Source organism: Emys orbicularis, chromosome 1 (genome assembly GCF_028017835.1).
Source record: "Emys orbicularis isolate rEmyOrb1 chromosome 1, rEmyOrb1.hap1, whole genome shotgun sequence".
In the NCBI taxonomy this organism is placed as follows: domain Eukaryota; kingdom Metazoa; phylum Chordata; order Testudines; family Emydidae; genus Emys; species Emys orbicularis.
In genome coordinates, this window is record NC_088683.1 from 317,805,748 (window position 1) to 317,832,221 (window position 26,474).

The following is a 26,474-nucleotide window of genomic DNA, read 5'->3' on the forward strand; positions in this document are numbered from 1 at the left end:
TGTGTACAGCACTGTGAGCCTATGAAAATCCTGTTGAATACATGAAATCAGAGGGCCACTCCAAAGAATCTATTGGGGGGGTTGGAAAACTCTGCTTGTTGCAAAACTCTGCTTGTTGCATATCTATATTAAACAGTAGCAATGGAGTATTCAAAGTATATTTAAAAAACTGTCTGAAGAACTTGCAAATAAGAAAACTGCTGCTTTAATCTAGTGTGTAAATGTAGTTTCTTGATATTATGCTATGAGTAGGTGGCAAGGTGCATCTTTCCAAGACTATATTATGGTCTGCAATGTCTTAGCAGAGAGGAGAGAAAAGACATGATTGATACAGGGCAGATCAAAAATAGGATGTAGTTGTGTAAGAAGTCTTTTTACATTACTCTGACTTATTGGTCTGACACTTTCTCCCCCCCCCCCCCTCCTTTTTTCCCTTCAGGGGAGAGCTATGTGTGTGGTTCAATAGAACCTTTCAAAAAACTGGAGTACACAAAGAATGTAAACCCAAATTGGTCAGTGAATGTTAAGACAACATCCACTTCCCGTACGGTGCCGTCTCTTGCCACTGTCAAAGGAAGTCCTTCAGATGCAAGAGAGAATAAGGATTTCATTAGGCCTAAACTGGTCACCATCATCAGGAGTGGTGTGAAACCACGTAAAGCAGTCCGGATTCTGCTTAATAAGAAGACAGCACATTCATTTGAACAGGTTCTTACTGATATAACTGATGCCATCAAGCTGGATTCGGGAGTGGTTAAACGCCTGTACACACTGGATGGAAAACAGGTAAGAGATTTCATCCTAATAATCTCCAGAAACCTCTTTTCTCTCCACCCCCCCCGCCAAAAAAAAAAATTAATGCAGAGGGCAGTGAGTCTTGTCATCACTTTTAGTAACTGATATGGTAATTTTAGTTAATTTTGTTGCAATGGGTACTCCATGTCTGGTGTTCACTGCTGGTCTCCTGAATAAGGTTAGTGTACATTTTTAAGTTCGAGGTTTGGGTATACTGATTAATACAAAAAGCATAATTTTAGTAAAAGCTCTTTTCAGGAACAGTTTGCCACTTTGCCTCAATGAATGGTCTGGTTATTTATGCGTGTTTGTAGCTCTTAATCTGCCACAAATCAAATTTGCTATGCTGGCTTTGAAAATGTATGTGTCAGAAAGCCAGAATGAAGGACATGATACTAAAGTATGCTGAACTCATTTCTTTAACCTTCCTTTTTTGTTTCTTTTCTGTAACAGCATTATGAATCATTGTTCTTAGTGCCTGTAATTCTAACCGAGGACACATCGCATTGTATTGAACAGTAATATATTTGCATATAAAATGTACCTTTTTTTAATTTTGAGGCATAATTTCACAGTCTAAACTATCCTATTGTAAAGAAGAGGTTACAAGTTCAAAAAAGGTGGGTGGGAACTTTCCCTCAGACAGAGAGCGACATGGGGCCTGTTGACCCATGGTGCCCAAACTTGTCAACGAATCTCTTCCAGGTGGTCCAAAGAGCTGCTCCTTCATCATTCCGAAACCATATATATTCAAGCAATTGCTAAATGTAGCCCGACCAAAACACTGTTCAAGTTCTAGAGTAAATATAAATGACCACTCTCTTCTGTGTAATGTGCCCTATTGCTTTGTTTTTTTTTCTTTTGATGTAAATTTAATCTTAAAATATTGAAGAGGTAATAAACTCGCAGGAGGACAGAGGCAAACTACAGTGTGACCTGAATCAATTAGAGCAACGATGGCTGCAGGTAAACAAGGGGAGATATGGTATTTTACAAATGTTAACTCTTACCCTGAGGTAATAGCACTGATACAAAATGTAGAGATAAAATGAACCAGAAAAAAACGTTGCATTTAAAGTCTCCCTCTCTTTCTTGCAATAGTTAGTGTCCAAATATTTTTCATGTAAGCATGCCTGTAGCTGACAGGATTGTGGGAGAGGAGACTGCCCGAGAAGATTTCTATCTTGAGAAGCCGTCCAGTTCACAATATAAGAAGTAGACATTGAGGAACAGCACAACTTCATTGCCATCTCCAAAAGTCCAATGTACAGTAGAAACATTTCATGTAGAATGATTAGCACCTCTTTTTCTTAAGTTGGTAACTCCGTGAGACAGTACAGAGTGGAAAAGCTGGAAGTGAGAAGCTGTAGGAGAGAGGGTGACTTCAGGGAATGGTAATGGGAAACCATATTTTACCTCAAATAAGGGCCAAGTCAGTAGTGGCTAAAAGCCATTCCCATCTGCAGGTTAATAACCTACATGTGACACTTGCGTTGGTGATCGAAGTCCAGCTCCTAGTTTTTAAGGGTGCGCATCTGAAATATCCATCTTGCAACTGATTTGCTGGTAGTCTTGGCAGAGAAGACCAAGACTGACTGTACGTGGCATTCAACCTGCCCTGTGGTCCCTCAGAGTTGAAGCACGTGTGAGGAACGTAGCACAACTGCTGTCCATGGTGTACTTGTTTTGTGACATGAGGCAGCATAGTTTAAGAATGTCTACTCGTAAACTGGTATGGTGACACAGCTGCTGTAGTGCTTCAGTGTAGACACTGTTCTCCCTTCGCTGTAGTTAATTCACCTTTTTGAGAAGTGGAAGCTAGACTGATGGATGAATTCTTCTTGTCAAGGTCACAAGGCAAGTGTCTTTAACCTCTTGATACCTCCTGTTATACCCTTTTGTAAAATATTGTACTTGCCCATCTCACAGGGATGTTGTGAGGGTCAATTAATGTTTGTAAAGCACTCTGAGTGCTTTATAAAACATTATGTAAATGCTGAGTTTTGTAGCACATGGAGAAATGCAGTCTGCAGGGGTATCAATCCAGTGTGTCTTGTCTTGGTAATGAGTTCACTTAAAGTTTTTCAGCTTATTTTTTAAACTTGCTTCAAGGAAAGTGCTTTGACTCCTCATATCCACTCTCTTCTACAGTCCACACCCTTCAGAAACACAAACAACAAACCAAACAGAACCCTAGTCAAACTCTTTCCTCTTGTTTCTTAGAATACTTTGTGCCTTCTTCTGCAATCAGAGGTTTGAAATAGGACTGGCCTAGCTGCCAGACATAACAATACTTGGATGTTTCTAACTGTGGTGATATCACAGGTTGGCTGGATTCCTTGTCAAGCTGTGACATCTGAGATGAATTCAAATCAATGATGTTCCTGAGAGATTCTACGTCCAGTTCTTAGCCAGTAAACCTTGTGGCTACTGGAGCCTCCTTGAAACTGGTGCCCTGACAAACATGCCCTTATCTATCTATCTTGTTCTGTTGAAGTAGTATCGTGTGCTGCCTAACCCTTGTAGTAAGCGCGGGGGGTGGGGGGAAATTATGCCCCACTGTCTGTAACAGACTGTCTGCGGAGTGGATAAAGCAACTTAACTAATAGGGAAATCAATGATTTGTGCACTCAGCAGGAACAACTTGTTGGTCACCTCTGTGTAAGGGGAAGTTATTGTGTCCGTTCCCAAACCCCCCCCCCCCCCCCCCCCCCGCTTCTCTGCTAGGCAATTGCTGCTCCATTACTCTGCCAAAATCCTGTTCTCCCATATGGCATTAGGAGCATGATAATGGATTTCTTTATTGCTAAACTCGCATTGTGAATGATTACTGGGAGGAAATCCATGGTAAATCCAAAATGTTTCCAGTAGTGCATACAGTTGAAGACTTCTTTTAGTGGTTCTTGTTGGGAGTTGGGAAGGATCTAGAAAACCCTATACTATCCCTTCAATATGCAGCTAAGTCTAACAAATCTGTGATTAGATCTTCCATCACTAATTTAAAAAACAGCAAAATTGTAAAGCTCCTTGAGCCAAAAAAGTAATTTTGTATAAGGATAAGGGAGTAAGGCTCTTTTAGGATTATTCTTCTGAAATTTAGCAACAAAGAAATTCTTTATGCACAGTATTTCCTTGACTTTTCTAAAAACCCATCAGATTATGAAAGGACCACATATGAATTGCCCATCCACAAAGATCTCTAACAAGAGTCCGACATACTCTTAGTGTTGGATGCAGGCACCTCCTCCCCTCCCCTCCCCCCCCCCCCTTTCTTAGTGTCACTACAGGTCTGCCACCAGACATGAACGAAGAAGGTACATTTCTCCACCTTGTTTTGTTCACCCCCAGCTGAATGGCCCCATCTTACTTAATATGTTACAGAATAGTTATTGCCTAATTGTCTCCAGAGATGCAGTATTTAAGTGGTAGCCTTTGAAAATTTTAGAGATGCTGGATTTTGAGGAGTTTATTCTTGCGTTGAGAAGAGTAGCAAAGCTGGAAGTCTGGAGGCCATTTATGCCCAAGAACCTAGTTGTATAACTTTTGTAACATAGGGAACTCTCTTCCTACATCTGTTTTTCCTTTTCTCCCCTTGGTTTTGGCACATAACACATTTTCAGTTCTGTTCAGGCCACTCATTGTTCCTCCCTTGCAGCGCTCCTTCTGTGGTAGATATTCCTGTTTACAAAGATGGAGAAGCTGAGGCACAGAAGTGAAGTGACTTGACTTGCCTAAGTAGGATCAATGGGAGTGCTGAGATTGGAAGCAAGTGTTTCCAGTTATCAGTCCTATTAAGGCATAGTATTAAGTGTGGTATACCTAGTGCTTCGTTCACTGAACCAGGTTACTACTTCTGATTGAATAGTCTGAATAATAGGATTGTGGGAGTTTGATTTTTCCCCATCTCTCCCAAAAGCTGCTGTATCAAGAAGTATTGGGCAGCTACACAAAGTGCAATATAACTGCAATAGCGTAGAAAAGCACAAGTGTGGGGCACAAGGCTAAACTGCCAAAGCAGCATGGCTGATGTGGATACACTGCACCATTGGTCCATACTATGGTGCAATCCCCATCAGTTCGGCTATCAATGGTTCTCTGGTGTAAAACACACCCTTTGAATGTCTCGCTGGGATTGATCATATTACCACAGTGATGCTGATTTTTACCTGCTATGTGAGATTACCACTTCTCTTTCATGAGTGGAACTGTCTCATCCTATAATGATGATGATTGGGTGTTGAGGGTGGGGAAGACTTGTGTTCAAATCCCTAGATCTAGATTAGGGTGACCAGATGTCCCAATTTTATAGGGACAGTCCCGATTTTTGGGCCTTTTTCTTATATAGATTCCTATTACCTCCCACCCCCGTCCCAATTTTTCACACTTGCTGTCTGGTCACCCTACCCTAGATACTTTTGAAAATCTTCTTTCCCTGTCTTCATCTCCCCCAGCCCCCCCAAAATTAATCTTTTTAATACTATTGAAGTTAGCCTGTTTAGGTGATCTTAAATTTTATTTCCCAGTTGCCAACTACACTATATACTATGTGAGTAAAAATCCGTTATAATGTGGCTGTTATAAAAATCTCGATCATGAAGACATTCCCTCTTTCGTGGTGGTTCAGGGCCTTTTCAGTTTTGTTAATCTAAAACAAGTGTGCAGAACATTAGTCAGTCTAGTACAGTATCTTGACTCCAGCAGTGGCTAATACCGGACACTTAATGAAAGAGGAAGGTCCCATAAATGCACCTACCTGTGCAGTGCTTGGCATCCTTTCTTACTTCCTTAGGTGTTCAGCCTACATTCTGAAACATGTTAAGTGCTATCCAAGTTAAGATAATCTCCCAATAATACAGCCACATGTTGACTATACACTGCCTAAAATAAAAATTTGCTCATCTTTTAACCCAAGTTTACAGTTCTTTTTATAAGAATGCGGTCCTTCTTTTACCCATCAGTTTTCATTACCTCTTCATAATTTTTGATACTGCAGTCAAGTGCATCTAACTCTTTTTTCCTTTCCAAGAAAAATAACTCTAGTTTTTCAGTTTATCATAGTATATCAATCCCATTTTTCTCTGTTCATTGTCACTCTCTAGCTTTAAAATAAGGAAAAAATGAATGCAGGTCACAATACATCAACACCGAACAGTTCCATCATTAGAAAACTTGTAACTTACATGTTATGTCCAACTTCACTGTATCTGAGCATCCAATTTGGGGAGGTCTTGTTTTTTTTAACTCCTGGTGCTGTGCATTGAAGAGTTGTGTTCAGTGCCATTATATCTTCCCCAATCTGCTTTTGGAGGAATGTACAAGTTCATAGATTCCAAAGCCAGAAGGGACCATTGTGATCATCTAGTCTGCTCTGTGTAACTCAGGCCAGAGAACTTCCCCAAAATAATTTGTAGAGCATATCTTGTAGAAAAAAAATCCACTCTTGATTTAAAATTTGTCAGTGATGGTTGAGGGCCCATCAGCATGAACTTTGTTTTTTGGAATGTGTGCCTTGTGTATCCATCCTTTCTGACTGGGGTGGTTTAAGGCTACAAGGTCCCTGCTTTACGCTGTGATATCCCCAGCAAGCCAGTCTACCTAACAGTGCCTGTGGTTTGTTTTCTCTTTGAGGGCTTTGAACAGTATATTGCCAACAGTTACTTGCTTAGAAAGAGTTGTGTGGTATGTTTATTGTTAAGGTAAAGGCATTACACAGAAAACATGTTAAAAACCATAAACTGATTTAAATACACACTAAGCATACCAGGAATCACTCATCAATCTCATGGGGCCCTAGTAAGTAGGGCACAGTTTTTCCAACCCTTCCACAAGGGTGGGAGTCCCTCTTGCACCCAGAAGGTTCCTGTCCAATGGCTGGATCAGAAAGAAGGTCCTAACTCAGTTTACACATAGCCTTTTTAATATCAAAAGCCCTTTCTTTGTTTTCTGGTTTCTGAAAAAAACAGTTTGAACTAGTATATGCAAGCCTCCTTCAGGTGTTATATCTCTCTGGAGTGTTTTTAACATAAGTGATTTACCTTAATCACCTCCCTCCCTTTCCAAACAGAGACACACTCAGGTTTTGGTTCCTGAAGGAATTGTGATAACTCTCCCTCCTGGAGTTGCTTACAGTCCCTGGCCCACAGTAATACATAAACTTAATATAATATTGACCCCAAAGGTATTGTTTGGGATTGAAATATGTCACAAGCTTGTCAAACTGTAGCCTGATCTTTCAGAGCAGAGAGGGGAGCAAATCAATAATGGAAATTGTAAATTATGCCATTTAATGGAAGGCCAATTTAGGTCTCTGATTTGGTACCACTAGTGAATTCTGGTTGATGATATGAAATTGCTGGGTCATGAAAGGCCTCTGTGTATCCACCATTGCAGACAAATCTTTGAGCATGTGTGTCTCAGACTAGAGACAATAGTGGGTTGTTAAAACTCAACAATCTATTCACGTTGAAGCACTTTGAGATACTGTGTTTCCTGGGAAACCAGTCTGGGTAAGATGGGGAAGATACTTCCTCCTCTTCTTGTCTCGAGGGAGTGGAGGAAATGGAGAAAGTGGAAATTTTCCCAAGCAGGACATAGACAGAGGTGACCAAGCAGGAGGTTATAAAAAGACTCACCGGGGAAAGACGTGGACAGCCACACGGGAAATTTGGGTGGGGTAGAGGGGATGGACTGGCCAAGATCAGAGGAGGAGACCTGGGGAAAAAGGGCTCTCTGTTTCAGAAACCAAGCCATGCACTAAAACATAAGGACCCTGGATGGCCCCAGACAACTTTGACCCAAGGCTAAAGAATGCTTTGGAGAGATTAGGAAATGGAGGCAGGGAAATACATATAGGGTTTATTTATTTTTGTGTGTGTGTGTGTGTTTAGAATCCTGTGCAAAGTCTATATATGTTATGTGATGCATCTTATCACGTGTCCCCGAGGGAGTGTAAACTGCAGCCGAAGTGCCTGCATAGCTGAAGTTCTTGGGGTGGGTGTCTTCAAGCTATAGGGGAAGTTTCAGTACTGGATCTAGGGGCTGGGCAGGGGACCAAATAGGCATAGCTCTCCTGAAGGGGTGACAGAAGATCTGCACTTCAAGAGCATGCCCATAGGCCTTACGATAGGGATGGTGCTAGGGCTCTTTTCAGACTCTGGAGGCGTAAACTCAGAGGATCCAGTGACTGGATCCCCTAGTGGCAATCTGGTGAGTGGCCAAGAAGGGGTGGTCAGCTGGACCTATGACAAGGGCCTTTCCAATATAATATATGGCATGGCTTGCACTCGAAAGATTATAAACCTTAAATGGAATGCAGTTCTCTGTAGCAGATTTTGCTGAATATTGTAAATCACTTTAATTCATGGAATAATCTTAGAAAATGGGGATGGATGCATAATTCCAGAAATATGGCACGTGTAGCCAATGAAAATCTGAATTGCGCACATAGAAGCAAGAATTATCAGAGGGCTGTCATTGGCAAGATTTTAAAAATCTCTCAAATTATTTGTATTCAATTTCATTTGATCATATTGTCCACAGTAAATTTTGGCCAGGTTCACCCTTCAAAGCAGGGATAAAGATCTGGTGGATTTTGTTTTTTATTTCTGATGTAGACCTGCATTGCTTGTCTGTCAAAATACTGTTTAGTTACCTTGCTTTGTCTACTGCTTTCCACAGAAAGGAGGTTTTTTCACTTCCTAGGATGTGCGTAAATGTATACCAAAGAAGTCACCGATTAGATAACACTATGTAAAGTTTAAAAAGTATTCATCCACGATCCTCAGTGACTGCTCTTCTGTGCTCTGAAATGTCAGTTCACCTCCTGGCTTTTTTGGATGTATGAAAGACAGTTGATCAAATATGACATGTTCATTGATTTATTTTCATAATTGTTTTCCCACTCCACTTAAGATGTGTGATTTAAAATGAGTCCTTGCCTTAAAGATATTGGCAAAATGTACCAGTGTGTCTTACGTATGATCTCTCGAGTGCTGTAATGCTAACATCTCTGCTACACTGCAGACAATTACAGCTTTTCTGGTGGACCAGAGCCAAAAAGGATGTTGCTCAGGTTTTATATAGAGTCTAATCTTGTCATTCTCAATTAAGAAACCAAATGTAGACTGAGCTGGCTACTCCTGGTTAGGACTGAGGCATTTTGGCGAGGCAGTGTGTGGGGAAGATTGCACTGTTATTGCTTGTGCTATAGTTGTTTGGAAGATGTATTAGTGTGGTAGCACCTAGAAGCCCCATCCCTGGACCAGGACCTCTTTGTGTTGAAGATTGTCCCTGCCTCAAAGAGTGTATAATGTACAATGGAAGTAAGTACTAGAGGATCACACTTCATTGCTTCTGTAGAGCTCATTGCATGCACCCAGGGACTCTTTGCATTCCTCTGATTCCTCTCAGAAGCTCACTGTGTGCCCCATATACCTTATTTAGGCAGATTGCAGGGAGTCCCTGAATCTCCCTTCTTCCTCCATGGCGGATACTCTGAGTCCCCTTCCTTCGCCTTTATTTTTTCTGCCTGGGGTAGAAGTCATTTGAGATGCCAACATTTTTAAACTGTATTGGGAGAATGGACAGGAGCTAAAAAGCGGGTATTGTAACGGTGGAAGGTGATGGTGGTGGCCATCAATCAGCTCTTTGATCTATAGAGGATTTCAGGGTTGACGCTTCTGTGTCTGCTAACCAGATATCAGGCTCTTCTGTGATCCTCATTTTCCCCTTCCAGTTCTTAAATTAATTAATTAATTAATGAAAACCTAATTAATTATAATAATAAAATATATCTGCTCATTGATGCCCTTGAACATTTTCTGAAATTTTTGGAACTGATGAGGTGCAGTGTTTAAAAGTTATTGGGTTACAGACAAAGAAATGTCATTGCCATTGAGTTGCATATACACCTCTACCCCGATATAACGCTGTCCTCAGGAGCCAAAAAAACTTACCGCGTTATAGGTGAAACTGCGTTATATCGAACTTGTTTTGATCCGCCGGAGTGCGCAGCCCCCCCCCCCGCCCACCCCCCCGGAGCACTGCTTTACCGCGTTATATCGGGTCGCGTTATATTGGGGTAGAGGTGTAATACTGTATTTCACTTGACCAGTAAGACAGACAACCGGTCATACAGAAATATAGAGGAGCACAATGAAACAAGGAGATGGTTTTGGTCCTCATGGTAGGCAGTTTTCACAGGATACCAATGGATTAACAGTTGTCACTTTTTTTGCAGGCATCACATCAGAGTCTTTAGGCATCTGAAGAAAGATAGAGGTAGCTTTGTGGATCTTTATGGGGAGCTCCTCCCAAGCATGAAGGGCTGCATGGGAGAAAGCCCAAAGTGCTCGTTTGAAAATCAGAACAAGTAGGTGACGAAGGCCAAAGACACCGTGGGCTGGTTGGAGGTGCGAGTTGACATCTTGATAAAGTATAAAAGATGATAGGTAGGGTGTGATAGTGAAGGGTCTTGAAGAATTTAGTAATGACCTTTCACAAAGGAAAATGAGACTTCTCTTGTAAATATACACCATGATTTCCTCATGCTGGGAAAAACTTTACATTTCAGTAAAAGGCCAGGAAGTGACATTGGAGGGTTCTAGAAGGTTCTTTGGCAATTGAGTGTGTCATGGTGTGAAAGCAGAAGCATGATGAATGAGCTGACTTCCCCTTCTGGCTTCAGGAGGCTGTATCGGTGGTATGTTTGCAGGGCGCGGCAGGGGAGGGCGCGGGGGGGAGGGCGGCCGGAGCCCCGGGGGGAGGGCGGCAAGCCCCAGCCGGGGCTCCGCTCTCCCCGGCGGCCGGGGGGAGGGCGCCGGGGGGGAGGGCGGCCGGAGCCCTGGGAGGAGGGCGGAGTGCCCGGCCGGGGCTCCGCTCTCCCCGGTGGCCAGAGCGCCGGGGGGAGGGCGGCGAGCCCCGGCCGGGGCTCCGCTCTCCCCGGCGGCCGGGGGGAGGGCGCCGGGGGGGAGGGCAGCCGGAGCCCTGGGAGGAGGGCCGAGTGCCCGGCCGGGGCTCCGCTCTCCCCGGCGGCCGGAGCGCCGCGCCGCCCCCCTCCAGGTGCCGCCCCAAGCACAAGCTTGGTGGGCTGGTGCCTGGAGCCGGCCCTGTATGTTTGACATTGACTAACCATTTTAATTGTTAATCAAATAAGGGTGCCTCCTTTAAAGGAGTAGACAGATGCCCATTCCTAATTGAAAACAGTGAGTGTGTTCATTTGTCTAATTTTGGTTCTTATTAAACCAAAGCTGACAATTGTCCTGGCTCTTAAAATCTCTCTCTCAATTCCTCACAATAGGAGTTTCCTGGGCTGCTAATTGGCCTCTTATGAAGTGTAGGCTTATTTTGAAAATTAAGGAGAGAATTGTGTCTTCAGTGACCTATATATTGACTTTCATGCTGTGCAGAAGAGAAACTGTTATAATTTGAACCACACTGAAGGTTTGCAGATGAACTTTTATCATGAAATGTGTAAAGGTGTATTCTCTTGCAGTGGATGTTACTGTACCGTAAGGGCATCCAGCTATTCATCAGGGAGTCTTTATGCAATGTTTCACTTTCTTAAACACAAAACACACAAACCTGAGCCATTGCTAACTCAAAAAGACTATAGTCCCTCATATGCCATAAGTGTGACAGAAGGTTCTTCACAGAAACAAGTGGAAACTTTAAGAGCTTTGAGAGGTGTTAAAAATAAATGCCTTTTTTCCATGTTAGGACACTTTTTTTTTTTTTTTTTTTTTTTTTTTTTTCCCTTCATTGAAGGTACACAACGAAGGAGATGTGGAGTGTTGCTGAAGACTTTGATTTCTTACGTAGTTGCTTTGCAGACCTCTGGTTAGAATTTTTTTTTAACAAGAATAAAAAAAGCAACCACCCAACCCCAAAATTTAGGTCCCTCCCCCCCGCCCCATGCTATTGATGACTCTTTGTATGACATTGTGTGGCTATGCTATTATGCCAAAAATTGAAATGAACTTACTGATCCAACCATTGAAAAGTTGGCAAGTATACTGCTGAGTGACACATGATTCTAGGAAGCACAAAGAACGCGTAGTCTTCATCAAACTTGGATCTTTCATGATGTTTTAAAATGGAAGCAGTTTTTTCAAGTGTTTGATCCTCACCCCTAAAAAAATCACATGAGCATAGTGCGGTGAATAACTTGACTAAAGGAGACATTCTTAAGCCTGAAAAGTACTCCTGAACTTTTAATATATATGCTGTGTTCTTAAAGGCTGCCAGGAGACTTCCTATGTAGTTTGTTCATTGCAGTTAATTTCCCCCCCACCCCCAAAATGTTTTGAAGTGCTGGTTGCTGGTTAGTAAATCTTTCCATGTGTACAAATAACAAAAGCCCACTTTCGCAAGATGATGTAGAACAAACAATAGGTCTGTCAAAATGGCAGAGGATCTTTTCTTAATTTGTAGTCTTCTCTTCTTGTCTTGTGTATTTTCCCTCCTCCTCTTCATGGACCTAAAATTAGATCTTTAATGGTGACAAAAAAAGAACTAACCAGCTCAAAATCTTTATCCGCTTAATCTGCAACTATTAGTTTTTTATTATTTTGATACCAGCATTTTCCAATGTGAAAAGCCTCTTGGACACTTAGTTATGCGTCTTTCATAAGGGAAAATTACAAAAATTGAATTGTTTTTAATAGGCAAAACTCTTTTAGCTCAGCACCGCATTTATAGTGTAGTTTAAAAGTCAGTTTTAATTTTTAGTGTGGTAAACATTTTAATGTTGTCACTTGATTTTTATGTACATTGGTTAGGCTTTGGAAAGTCTGATCTAAAAATCTGGCTGTGTTGAGCAGGGCTGCCCAGAGGGGGGGGGGGGGCGCAAGTGGGGCAATTTGCCCCGGGCCCCGCAGGGGCCCCCACGAGAGTTTTTTGGGGCCCCTGGAGCGGGGTCCTTCACTCGCTCTGGGGGCCCCGGAAAACTCTCGCGGGGCCCGGGTCCCCGGAGCTTCTTCCGCTCCGGGTCTTCGGTGGCGGGGGGCCCCCTGCCACCGAAGACCCCAGGTCCCCTGAATCCTCTGGGCGGCCCTGCCCTCTGGCCACTGCTGTGGTCCTGCACACACCTATGCACATGCTTAACTTTATTACTGTCAGTAACCCCCTTAATTTCTTGACAGTAAAGATAAGTCTATGTGTGAGTGATTGGAGAATTGTAGCAGTCAAAGGGAATTTCCAGTGACAGGAATAAATAAAGGAGTATGTACTGTTGTTTCATACCATATTTCTGTCTCAGCAGACTTGAAGGCCATTTTGGTGATGCCTCAGAAAATGGAGGGCTCCCTTTTATAACTTCATGATAAAGCTGTTTTCTGGGTTTTTTAATAGTCTGATAATTGGTAGCCTTGAGCAACTGTCTGGGATAGTAGACAGTGTATTGATGTCTGCATGTGAAATATTTTGGCACTGCACCATCTTCTATAGCTGCAGGAGACTAAAGTAAAATGACTCAAATTTTGTCAAGGGAAAAAGGCATGCTCTCTCTCTCTCTCTCTCTCTCTCTCTCTCTCTCTCTCTCTCTCTCTCTCTCTCTCTCGAGAGAGAGAGAGAGATTTTTTTAAAAAAAATTGTGTGGGGGGAAAATTTAGATGTGGGACCAGATTTTCAGAAGAGCTCCACTCCCAACAGTCTAAGCACTCTTGAAAACAGGGCCGATTGGGTCTATGGAGTTTAAGGACATTGGCTGGACAACATGGAGAAGCTTGTTCTATTTTTACTGTGAATAAACACGAAGGCTGCAGTGCTGATGAACTCATGATGTTTCAAATGCACTAAACCGCATTTTGGTCAATACAATAAAACTTGCATTTGGTTTAGATAGCACAGCTCTGAACCCTAGAGTTTGGAATTGGATGATGTCGCAAATTACAGCCATAGTGGTCGTTATATATCCTGGAATCCGGAACACTGTACTCTGTCTCTGTAGGAGTGATTATTTCTAAATGAAATCTGCCATGCATGTCTGTTTCAGAAGAACAGATCTGTTACCTTACTCTGTGCATCCAATATCATCACTCTCTAAGGGTTGGATCCTGCTCTTCGGGACTTCAGTGGGAGCAGGATTCGACCCTAAAGTCGCAGAGACCATTCTGGTATTATGTAGTCCTTGAATTTTCCCTGTATAACACCAAGTCAGTTCATTCAGTGAACTCCTAGACTTATGTCTGCCCTATATTTTTTTTCTTTTCTAAGCTTTAAACTATTGTATTAAATCCTGTAGCAAGTGTTGCTTGACATAATCACTTTTGACTGTGTTCTAACCCCCTGCTGTTCTCAGTGCCAGTTGACATTTTGCCCCTGTGCAGACCCAATCAGATTTAGTAACTAATTAATACAATTACCTGTAGGCTAAAATGCTCCCATCTTACTGCATGTAGAAAGTAATGCTCTGAAATAGGGCTTCAGATTTATTTTAAAACTAATGCATCTTTTTAGTAGTACCTTCCTGGTATAACTGTAAATGGCCAAGGTGCTAGATTTGTCATACGCACTTCTCAATAGAAACAATTCCACTCCTAGAGCCCTGACCAGGGGTATTCTATCTGCTACCCAAAATCCATAAACCTGGGAATCCTGGATGCCCCATCATCTCAGGCATTGGCACCCTGACAGCAGGATCATCTGGCTATGTAGACACCCTCCTTAGGCCCTACGCTACCAGCACTCCCAGCTGTCTTCAAGACACCACTGACCTCCTGAGGAAACTACAGTCCTTTGGTGATCTTCCAGAAAACACCATCCTAGCCACTATGGATGTAGAAGCTTTCTACACGAACATTCCACACAACGATGAACTACAAGCCATCAGGAATAGCATCCCCAATACCATCATGGCAAACCTGGTGGCTGAACTTTGTGACTTTGTCCTCACCCACAACTATTTCAGATTTGGAGACAATTTATACCTTCAAGTCAGCGGGACTGCTATGGGTACTCGCATGGCCCCACAGTGTGCCAACATTTTTATGGCTGACTTAGAACAACTCTTCCTCATCTCTTGTCCCCTTATGCCCTTACTCTAATTGTGCTACATTGATGACATCTTCATCATCTGGACCCAGGGAAAAGAAGCCCTTGAGGAATTCCACCAAGATTTCAACTATTTCCACCCCACCATCAACCTCAGCCTGGACCAGTCCACACAGGAGGTCCACTTCCTAGACACTACAGTGCTAATAAGCAATGGTCACATAAACACCACCCTATACCAGAAACCTACTGACCGCTATACTTACCTACATGCCTCCAGCTTTCATCCAGACCCCATCACACTATCCATTGTCTACAGCCAAGCTCTAAGATACAACCGCATTTGCTCTGATCCTTCAGACAGAGACAAACACCTACAGGATCTCTATCAAGCGTTCTTAAAACTACAGTATCCACCTGGTGAAGTGAAGAACAGATTGACAGAGCCAGAAGGATACCCAGAAGTCATCTACTACAAGACAAGCCCAATAAAGAAAGTAACAGAATGCCACTAGCAGTCACCTACAGCCCCCAACTAAAACCTCTCCAGCGCATCAAGGATCTACAACCTATCCTGAAGGACAATCCCTCACTCTCACAGACCTTGGGGAACAGACCAGTCCTCGCTTACAGACAGCCCCCCAACCTAAAGCAAATACTCACCAGCAACCACACACCATGCAACAAAAACATCAACCCAGGAACCAAACCCTGCAACAAACCCTGATGCCAATTCTGTCCACATATCTATTCAACGGACACCATCATAGGACCTAACTACATCAGCCACACCATCAGGGGCTCGTTCACCTGCACATCTACCAATGTGATAAGTGCCAGTAATGCCCCTCTGACATGTACATTGGCCAAACTGGACAGTCTCTACGCAAAAGAATAAATGGACCCAAATCTGACATCGGGAATCATAACATTCAAAAACCAGTAGGAGAACACGTCAATCTCCCCGGTCACTCAATAACAGACCTAAAAGTGGCAATTTTTCAACAAAAAAACTTCAAAAATAGACTCCAACGTGAAATTGCAGAACTGGAATTAATTTGCAATCTGGACACTATCAGATTAGGCCTGAATAAAGACTGGGAGTGGTTGGGTCATTACAAAACCTAAACCTAATTTCCCCAATACTAATTTCCCCTTACTGTTACTCACACCTTCCTGTCAACTGTCTGAAATGGGCCACTCTCATTACCACTTCAAAAGTTATTTTTCCTCCCTTGGTATCCTGTTGTCAATTGAATTGTCTCGTTAGACTGACCTCACACTTGATAAGGCAAATCACATCTTTTCATGTATTTATACCTGCTCCTGTATTTTCCACTCCATGCATCTGATGAAGTGGGTTCTAGCCCACAAAAGCTTATGCCCAAATAAATTTGTTAGTGTGTAAGGTGCCACAAGGACTCCTCGTTGTAATTCCACTCCAGTTTTTGCAATTTGTACTTTCTGCTAATTGTATTTTCCATAAACCTTTTAATGAGGGCCAACACCTCTGCTATAGGAAATGTTCCCTCTGGATGATAACTAACTGACTGAGGAAATTAATCAAGCTTCTCCAATGGGAGTGAGCTCCTGAAGTTACAGATAGGGGAATGAAGAAGTCTTTAAGGACTCTGTTATTTTTAAGGACTCTGTCTGCACAACAGGCAACAATACTTCATGAATAGATAAAAATGCAAATGGAATGGGTGTGAAATTGCCAGAGATCAGTTTAACTTTGGAAAGTGTGAGGGAAGGCCATGTCAGGCTGCTAAAAGAACTGGTGAAGGAGGAGAAGGCTTTGAAAGCAGAGTTGGACTTCATGAAAGTAAAATTCCTATTTAAATAAATAAAAAAAACCAATTAAAACCAAAAACCTAAGGCTTGTTGGCCCTCCTGACTTGGTGGTTCACGAGGATTTGGTGTTTCTATTTAATGCCCGATCTCTGAAGCTTCTACTATGCAAAACTCCTCTGAGCCTTTAGAGCTTAAAACTGCATAAGATGTATTTACTCATTAAGTGAAAGGGGAGTCAAATCTCAGTCTGAACTTTTTTTAATTATCTGTTGATTTTCTTAAAGCTGCCAGACCAGAGAAGAAAATTGGGGGCATTTTATGGACTAGCCAGAATAGCATGTCTTTGATTTAAAAAGAGTTGATCCACAGTTCAATTGAAACACATCTGGCCGACTTTTCAAATAGAATGTAACCCTCTCAACCTCAAGGTGAGGGGCTTTGTCTGGGCAGCCCAGAAAAAGAGTAGTGCTCCTTTAAGGGTCCCCTAGACCCTTTCAACTAGAACGCCTGGTCAAAAAGGGACATTGGCGGCTCAAGTCAGCGCTGCTGACCGGGGCATTAAAAGTCTTGTTGGCGCAGGGCTGGCAGGCTCCATACCTGGCTCCGCATGGCTCCCTGGAAGGTCGACATGTCCCTCGGCTCCTAAGTGGAGGGACGGCCACGGTGGGCTCCGTGCACTGCCCCAATCCTGCCTTGAGTGCTGGCTCCACAGCGCCCATTGGCCGGGAACTGTGGCCAATGAGAGCTGTGGGGGTGGCACCTGCGGGTGCAGGCAGCGCACAGAGCCACCTGGCCATGCCTCCATCTAGGAGCCGAGGGATGAGTTGCCACTTTCAGGGAGCCGCCCAAGGTGAGTGCTGCCCGGAGCCTGCACCCCGAAACCCCTCCAAAACCCCAACCCCCTGGCTGAGCCCTGAGCCCCTTCCCACCCCCAAGCTCCTTCCCTGAGCCTGTGCCCCAACCCCCTGCCCTGAGCCCCATCCTGCACCCAAATTCCCTCCCAGAGCCCGCACACCACACCTCCTCCCATGCCCCAACCCCTTGTCCCAGCTCAGAACCCCCTCCCACACTCGGAATCCCTTGGCCCCAGCCCAGAGCCACCTCCTGCATGCCAAACCCCTCATCCCTAGCTGCACCCCAGAGTCCGCACCCTGAACTGATGCCTTCACTCCCTCCCGCACCCCAACCCCCTGCCCCAGCCCGGGCAATGAAAATGAGTGAGTGAGGGTGAGGGAGATCGAGTGACAGATGGAGGGGGGGATGGAGTGAGGGGGCGGAGTCTCAGAAGGGACAGGATGAGACCTCAGGGAAGGGGGCGGGGCCAGGGTGTTTAGTTTTGTGCAATTAGAAAGTTGGCAATCCTAGCAGCAGTGGGGAAGGCCAGTGGGGCTGGAGTAAGCCATTAGCCCATGTGTACCTGGGGAAGGGTGTATAAATCTTGCCTCTTCAGCCTGTGCCTAATCTCTCATGCCAGTTTAGCAGCTCCCACTCTCCCACCCCTGGGATTAGAGTAAAACCAGATTTTTTTTGGTTTGCTGTGGGCATTTTGCACGCGTCTCTCTTGAGTCTGGGAAGGAATGTTTAACTCGCTGCCAGATTGGCCAGGGCAGGGTAGGTTTTGTTTGCCTTTCCACAATAGCTCAGGGACCCAATAGGGAAGATCAGAAGGTAAGATGCAAGATGTCACGAGTTAGGAGGTGGCAGGTGTCCAGTACAGTACTCATTCAATAGGGTGGCTGGTTTTCTGATAAACTGGGAGTGGATTTAGAAGAAGGAATACTCTAAGAAAGCTGAGGAATGGGTCTGGGGCTCAAAATATCCACTACAATGGGAAGACCAGCCCCCTTTCCTCAGCCCCATAATCCTCATATGAGGGGAGGGTGGTGATATCCCAGCAACTAGGTAGGGAGTTGCCAGCAGCCCTCCGCCATGTGAAAATCATTAAGGAAGGAATGATTACCTGCACCATATGAACTATTGCTGGTCAGTTCCCAGATGTGTTAGGTAATAAACTTGTGGCCTAATTAAACCACCTCCTTTGCATCTCATCAGTCTTTTAGAATGCCCAGGACAATAGTTCTTGTTCCTGAAAATACTTTCACCTGCCTTCTGTTGTGGCCGGGTCATGTATAATTTTTGCATTCATTTGAACTGAAAACTGCAGCAGCTACTATAGGGCATGGATCAAGGACTGAAAATACGTTGTATCACTAGTTCCAGGCATTTGTCATAACTCTTGTATTCTGTTGCCTTTCTTGGTTCCTGGTCTGTCTCCAAATTATTTTAGAAGTCTGATTTAGAAATTCAGAGACAATGGAGTAAATCCCTAGAAAATTTTATAACTGCTTAATCCCTCGGCTACTTGCTATGCTATCTCATTCGCATGTCTACCGTTTCGTTGCAACTCACTTCAGGTAGATTTTGCTCTTTCACGGGTACTGCTACTTTTTATCTGGAGCTCTTTGCCTCTTTGAGCCTTTCCCTCTCTCCCTCCCCCAAAGAAACTTCCCCCCCCAAAACTTACATTAAGACCTTACAGCTCCCCTTTAAACACTAAATCCCACTTTTTGAAAATAAAACAAATATACAAAGCCCCATATTTTTCCTTTCACTCTCCTTGAGTGCCAGACTCCCTTGTGCCAAAAGACCACACAGAACCCTGTACGCAACCTTTAACCTGGGTTTAAGTAGTGTACAGGGTTTTAAGTGGCATATAAGACATTCTGTGGGCTGTCTGCAAATTAACTAATTTCACCTTTTTTGATAGAGAATCCACTCTCTCATTTTTCTCCAGGGGAAGGAGAAAAATGTCAACAAGCAGTTAAAAAATAAAAATGTAGATGGCTTCAGGGAATGTGACACACAAGACGTTTCCTATTATTTCTTTTTGAACTTCGATTTACTGTTTTTTTGTTTTTGTTTTTTACCTCCCTCCCCCCCCCCCGCCCCGAAAGTCTGTCTTCTGTGCTTGCATAATGGGATAAGAGTACCATCACTTAAAATTGTGATCACCTCTTTAATTATGTGCACAGAGGACAGCTGTATGTATTTATTATTAGAAGGTACAATAATATCTGCATTTAGGTTAGTCATGTATAATATAAGAACCAAAGCTGAAGAAAGAAAATTAGTTGGGATTTGTTTACAAGTGATAGACAAGGCTGTACATAGTGCTTTCCCCCCTCCTTTTTAAAAAATGGAGTCAAATCTTTCCATCCTTAAGGTTAAAGTTATCGGTGTGGTTTGATCAGAGAGAATGCAAATATCAGTAATTTGTCTGGCCTTAATATAATATAAAGGGGGGAGTGGGTGAAAAAAAGACAACTTGCCATTTGTATTTCTTTGTTTAAATGAGGCATTACATAAGATATACACATAGTATATTGTAAGGCCTTGCGTACTACATACAGGTATGAGAAATTCCAAAGATGTTCATACTTCTGTGTAATAGAAACTTATAATGCTTCAGAATAGAATGCAATGCAACAATCAGTATTGTTCTTGTCTTTATGGTCCAGCTTGAGAAGATCTCAGGCAATGATTGGAATCTAAATGAAACCAGAATACCAAGCTATGCAGCTCTTCAAGAACACTGGGACACTTTTTTGCGTAATAGTTTTGGGAAATTTTATCTGATATTATTTGAATCCCTACATTAATATTGTATATTTAAGTTTGAAGTTTCTACTGTATAGAAGACACTATAACAGATAACCACTTTTATAAATTGTTGCATGTGGTGGTGTGTGAAGTCATTGTAACCTTGGCAATCAAAAGGAATAGTGTAGAGGGAAGAAAAAGGGGGGAGGGGCGAGAAAACAGTAGGAAACATTTGCTACTTGTATAATCGAAACTCGCATCAGATCCCAGTTTTTTTTTCTTTCCTTCTGGAAGCATTCTGCTGGAGAGCAGAGATCATCACTTTCTTGTTTATTCTTTAAAAAGCCCAATTTATTTAATTGGCATCTAGTAACGTCCACAGAAAATGCTTAGTAACTGTTCAAAATCAAACTTGATTGCTGCTGTAGGTAGTTAACACATAGGATCTAGTTATTAGCTCTAGTTACAAAAAGTGTGGAAATTTGGAAAATGTAATCTATTACATTATCCCATTACACAAGTAGCAAATGTTTCCTGCAACTTCCCACCCCCCCTTTTCTCCCTTCTACATGACTCCATGTGATTGCCAGGATTACAATGCCTTCACACGCACTATTTCACACACCACCACATGCAACGATGAAAATATAATCTATTATATTTTGAAGAATTTTGACCCACTCTACTTCTTACTTGGGGCACACCGCTGGTGTTGGATCATCTCTCAAGTGCTTATGGACTCTAGTCTCCCAACACACCTGTTTCTTGTCTCTTCTCCAAGGTGCCTTCCATCCTTTTTTTTTTTTTTTTTTTTTTAAGTGCTGACTCTGTAGTAGCTGTGACTGAATATCTGAGTCTTTCTCTCAAATATTTTGATTTTTTTGCAGTATAACTTTGTGGGGCAGGAACTCTCTATTGTCTGTAAACTTTTTTCCTTGCTCCTATTCGCAGAGCTGCATTTGGTGCCTCCCTCCCCTTTGGATAAGGTGGTTAGGGTGGTGGTGCCAGGGTGCCCCAGAGCAGTGGTCTTGGAGTAAACACTATTGAGATGCAAGGGGGCACTTCACACTTTTTGAAGCCATCTGTGAAACTCTGTTAAGATGTAAACTTTTCTTTTTCTTCCATAGTTCTTTGGTTCATATGGTGTACACTATTCTTGAAAAAGAGGAAGAAAATTGTCTATAGGCTTTGGAAAAATAGGGTTAATTCTGGGCATTTCAATTTTACAAGTGTTGGAGTGCAATTCCATAAGTAGAACACATCTATTTTATGGTATATTGAGAAGGATTGCAAATATTCTGGAGAGTTGGCTTAGAATACAGTATGATCTGGGGACAGAGGCTAAAACCAATATGAAAATCAATAGACAAATATAAAATGGTTAGTGTGGGTGGGGGATCAAATGGCCATTATAAGATGGAGGAATACTAGCTAGACAGTTGCACAATAGATGTGGTGTCTGAGGCTTGTAGATGATGATGAATTGCATGAATCATCTCTATGAGGTGGTGCAAAAAGGCAAATGTATTGGTTTGTACTTATCAGAGCATTGGTGTAAAACTGACATAATGGCTTTGTGCTGTATGGGGTAGGCTTAATTTGGAGTACAACTGGCTTTTGGCACCTAATTTTTTAAAAGACCGAGACAAATTGGTGTTCGGGAGGTGGCAATACAAACAATACATGAATAGGAAAATAAGACCTATCTGGAAAGGCTTTGCAAATAGCAGAACAAGGATTGAGGGAAACATAAATAGGGAGGTGGGAGGAGAGCATTTATAACAGAGGATCAGGATTGTTCTCGTTAGTAAAGATCAGAGCTGGAAATTCAATTCAGTGAGTTTCTAACTCATCAGGAAAAAAAATCATTTTGGTTTATAATGAAAAGATAAAATTTCAAAAATGTTTGCAAAATGTAAATTCTGAAAGTTCAATTTTGGAACAGTCTAAACATTTAATTTTGATAGCGTCATTCTATCAATTTTGTTCTGGCTTTCATATTGTATTAATATTTTATAGGGTTGTCAAGTGATTAAAAAAATTAATCGCAATTGTGCGATTAAAAAATTATAGAATACTATTTAAATATTTTGGATGTTTTCTACATTTTAAAATATATTGATTTTAATTACAACACAGAATACAAAGTGCTCACTTTATATTTTTTTTATTACAAGTATTTGCACTGTAAAAAAACAAAAGAAATAGTATTTTTTGATTTGCCTAATACAAGTACTGTAGTGCAATTTCTTTATCATGTAAGTTGAACTTACAAATGTAGAATTATGTACAAACAAACTGCATTCAAAAATAAATCAATGTAAAATTTTAGAGCCTGCAAGTCCACTCAGTTCTACTTCAGGTTCAGCCAATCACTCAGACAAACAAGTTTGTCTACATTTGGAAGAGATAATGCTGCCGGCTTCCTGTTTACAGTGTCACCTGAAAGTGAGAACAGGCGTTCTCATGGCACTGTTGTAGCCGGCGTCGCAAGATATTTACGTGCCAGATGCGCTAAAGATTCGTATGTCCCTTCATGCTTCAACCACCATTCCAGGGGACTTGCGTCCATGCTGATGATGGGTTCTGCCTCGATAACAATCCAAAGCAGTGCAGACCGACGCATGTTCGTTTTCATTATCTGAGTCAGATGCCACCAGGAGAAGGTTGATTTTCTTGTTTGGTGGTTCGGGTTCTGTAGTTTCTGCATTAGAGTGTTGCTCTTTAAAGACTTCTGAAAGCATGCTCCACACCTCGTCCCTCTCAGATTTGGGAAGGCACTTCAGATTCTTAAAACTTGGGTCAACTGTTGTAACTATCTTTAGAAATCTCACATTGGTACCTTCTTTGTGTTTTGTCAAATCTTCAGTGAAAGTGTGTGTGACGTTGCAGTCTGTATGTTTTTATAAAAATATGCTAATGAGTGAATATAATGTAACTGGAATATGCTTCATGCAAAAGGTCTCTTGTAAGGTATCATTACAAAGCTTATAATCTACTGAGTGTGTTCATCCCATTTCTATAAATGTATCACTCTTGTATCTAAAACTAGAAATATGAAATATAACTCTGAGGGCCTATTGTAATTATGCAAAGTGTGGGCCATTAATGGTGGTTTGGAATCTTGATGGTTCCCATCAACCAGGACCATTGACAGTGGATGGCTGTTTGCAGGCAAGCCTTCCTGTAAGTCAGGCTGGGAGGAATGAAGGCTTGGGGTCTTACAGTGACATGTGATCATGTCACCTGAACTGGAATTCATCTTTAACCTGGTGCTTTTCCAGTGAGGGGGTTGGACCCAGAGGGACAAAGGATTCCCGCTTATGCAAAAGATATGTAAGTGAGTGAAACAGAACAAAGGTCGGCCATCATGAGGAATCCCCTAGCTACCACCTGAGCTGCTACAAGAGCTGTACCAGGGGAAAGGATTGTGCTTGGACTAGGAAGGCATCCAGTCTGTGAAAGAATAGTGTTGAAACACCTTTCAGAGTGAGATATCATCTGTACTCAATTGTATTACTGTATTAGGCTTAGATTTGCGTGTTTTATTTTATTTTGCTTGGTAACTCACTTTGTTCTGTCTGTTACTACTTGGAACCACTTAAATTCTACTTTCTGTATTTAATAAAATAACTTTTTACTCATTAATTAACTCAGAGTATGTATTAATACCTAGGAGGGCAAACAGCTGTGCACATCTCTCTATCAGTGTTATAGAGGGCGAACAATTCATGAGTTTACCCTGTATAAACTTTATACAGGGTAAAATGGATTTATTTGGGTTTAGACTCCATTGGGAGTTGGGCATCTGAGTGTTAAAGACGAGCACACTTCTGTAAGCTGCTTTCAGGTAAGCCTACAGCTGTTAGGGGCGAGTCTGGCTCAAACCAGGCAGGGCACTGAAGTCCTAAGCTGCCAGGGCAGGAAAGCAGGGGCAGAAGTAGTCTTGGCACATCAGGTGGCAGCTCCCAAGGGGGGTTCTGTGATCCAGCTCATCGCAGTGTTCTTAAAATGAACAACATGTGCTGGGTCATCATCAGATACTGCTATAACATGAAATATATGGCAGAATGTGGGTAAAACAGAGCAGGGGACGTACAGTTCTCCCGCAAGGAGTTCAGCCACAAATTTAATTAACACAATTTTTTTTAATGAGCGTCATCAGCATGGAAGCATGTCCTCTCGAATGGTGGCTGAAGCATGAAGGGGCATACGAATGTTTAGCATATGTGGCACATAAATAACTTGCATGCCGGCTACAAAAGTGCCATGCAAAATACCTGTTCTCACTTTCTGGTGACGTAAATAAGAAGAGGGCAGCATTATCTCTTGTAAGTGTAAACAAACTTGTTTGTCTTAGCGATTGGCTGAACAAGAAGTAGGACTGAACGGACTTGTAGACTCTGAAGTTTCACATTGTTTCTTTTTTGGAAATTGCACTTTCATGATAGAGATTGCACTACAGTACTTGTATGAGGTGAATTGAAAAATATTATTTCTTTTGTTTATAATTTTTACAGTGCAAATATTTGTAATAAAAGATAATATACACATTGATTTCAATTACAACACAATACAATATATATGAAAATGTAGTAAAACATCCAAAATATTTATTAAATTTCAGTTGGTATTCTATTGTCTAACAGTGCAATTAAAACTGTGATTAATTGCGATTAATGTTTTTGTTAATCGTGTGAGTTAAGTGATTGATAGTCCTAATATTTTAATACATTAGAATGTTAGCCAAATATTAATTTTAATATAATTTAATTTCATGTAAAAAATTTATTTGAAATGATGCTTTTGAAGTATTTTGACACTGTCAAAATGAAACATTTTTGACTTTTTTCCCCAAAGAACATTTTCGTTGAAATTAACACAGACCTGTGAACCATTTACATTTTGAAAGAAAACTAGTCTGTCAATTTTTTCCCCAAATAGTCTAGTAAGGACTGGGTTAAGTAGTAATAAACTGGAATGGAGTTTTTCTCCTAAACATTAAACTGTAAGAGAAATGGCAATTTAAGAAGTTGCTGAAGACGCGTGAAATCACTATAGGTGAATGAAATTGTCAAGTTTCGCCTCAAATGGAATAACACATACCTATCAAACTCAGCTTCCAACCAGAATTATCCTATCAGCTTTTAATTTTTTTTTTTTTTTTTAAAGCAGCACCACCTCCTTCTCTATATAAGGACCTGGTCTCTTGAGCATTGCTAAAGTGTAGGAGAAACCAGAGTTCTCCAATATTGTTACAAGGTTTTAGTGAGCACTTGGTTATGAAAAATCAGTATACTTGACTTGTATGATGATGATGTTTGTCTTGTCCTGTGATAAATTCAGGAATACATTTTTTTTAGCAGCTTTCCCCATCACTTGAGAAGTTGTGTTGCTAAAGACAGCAGGAGACTATGGGCCAGCTGTGACTGTTCAGAGCAGTGAGACTTGGTAATTACTAAGAGGGGGAAGTCAACTAAAAGGCTTAAAAGTATTTTGTCGACAACAGCTTGATACTAACTTCTTAGCAATCTGGTTGAAGTTCGAGATTTTTACACTGTATGCATCAGAAATTGCTCACAACTTGTGTTTGGTAAACAGTGCCTTTCCTTTCTGGCTGCCTTGTTGCACATTGTACTGTACCTCTGGAGAAGAGAAGAGGGGAGCTGCACAAATACTACTTTTCTCTTGCCAAGCAAATGGAAAGGATTGGTCTCTTATTGGCCCTACATTGTGGACATGCGTCCTCATTTTGTGTGCCAGTAGCTTTAAGTGTTTCTGGAAGAACTGGATAATCAGTGGCTTCGATCTTCCCTGGATTCCCTTATTCACCCTCAGTTCATACAGAATCAGTTGTTTCACTGCACCAAATAGGACATAGGTCAGGTCTCAGAAGGGTAGTATGATCTTTGCAGTTAACACCACCAACTAGGCAGGCAGCTTCATGGCTTATTTTTAAAAGGAGCCCCAGGTGGAGAGCATTACAGTAGTCTAACCTAGGCGTTCCAAAACTATGGATAATCACATCTGAGAGAAACTGTCCCTAAGTAATTCAAAAGTCTTCAAGCATTGCTTGCAGGGAGCCCCACCCTCCAGTGATCTTCACATTCTGGGTGTGTGAACTTGGAAGTCTATGGGCAGTGTATTGCAGCTGTGCATGCACACTGCTAATTGTCCTAGTGCTCCCCACCCTAAGAATAGGAGTAAGGGGTTGTAATCCTAACTGCCACTTTGGTTCCTTCTGGTCATTGTTGATTGTGTTCAGGAACTGGGCAGAGTCCAATAGTCCCTTCTCC

General features: G+C 42.0%; 1 protein-coding gene across 7 annotated transcripts in view; it reads left to right on the forward strand.

Annotated features, from left to right (window-relative positions):
- Positions 1-26,474, forward strand: part of DCLK1 (doublecortin like kinase 1) — a 363,242-nt gene that overhangs the window by 11,336 nt on the left and 325,432 nt on the right. For all 7 annotated transcript variants that reach the window (XM_065408366.1, XM_065408375.1, XM_065408383.1 and 4 more), the window contains exon 2: positions 440-786. In XM_065408366.1, coding sequence (XP_065264438.1) covers positions 440-786 — 347 coding nt within the window. The remainder of the gene's footprint in view (positions 1-439; positions 787-26,474) is intronic.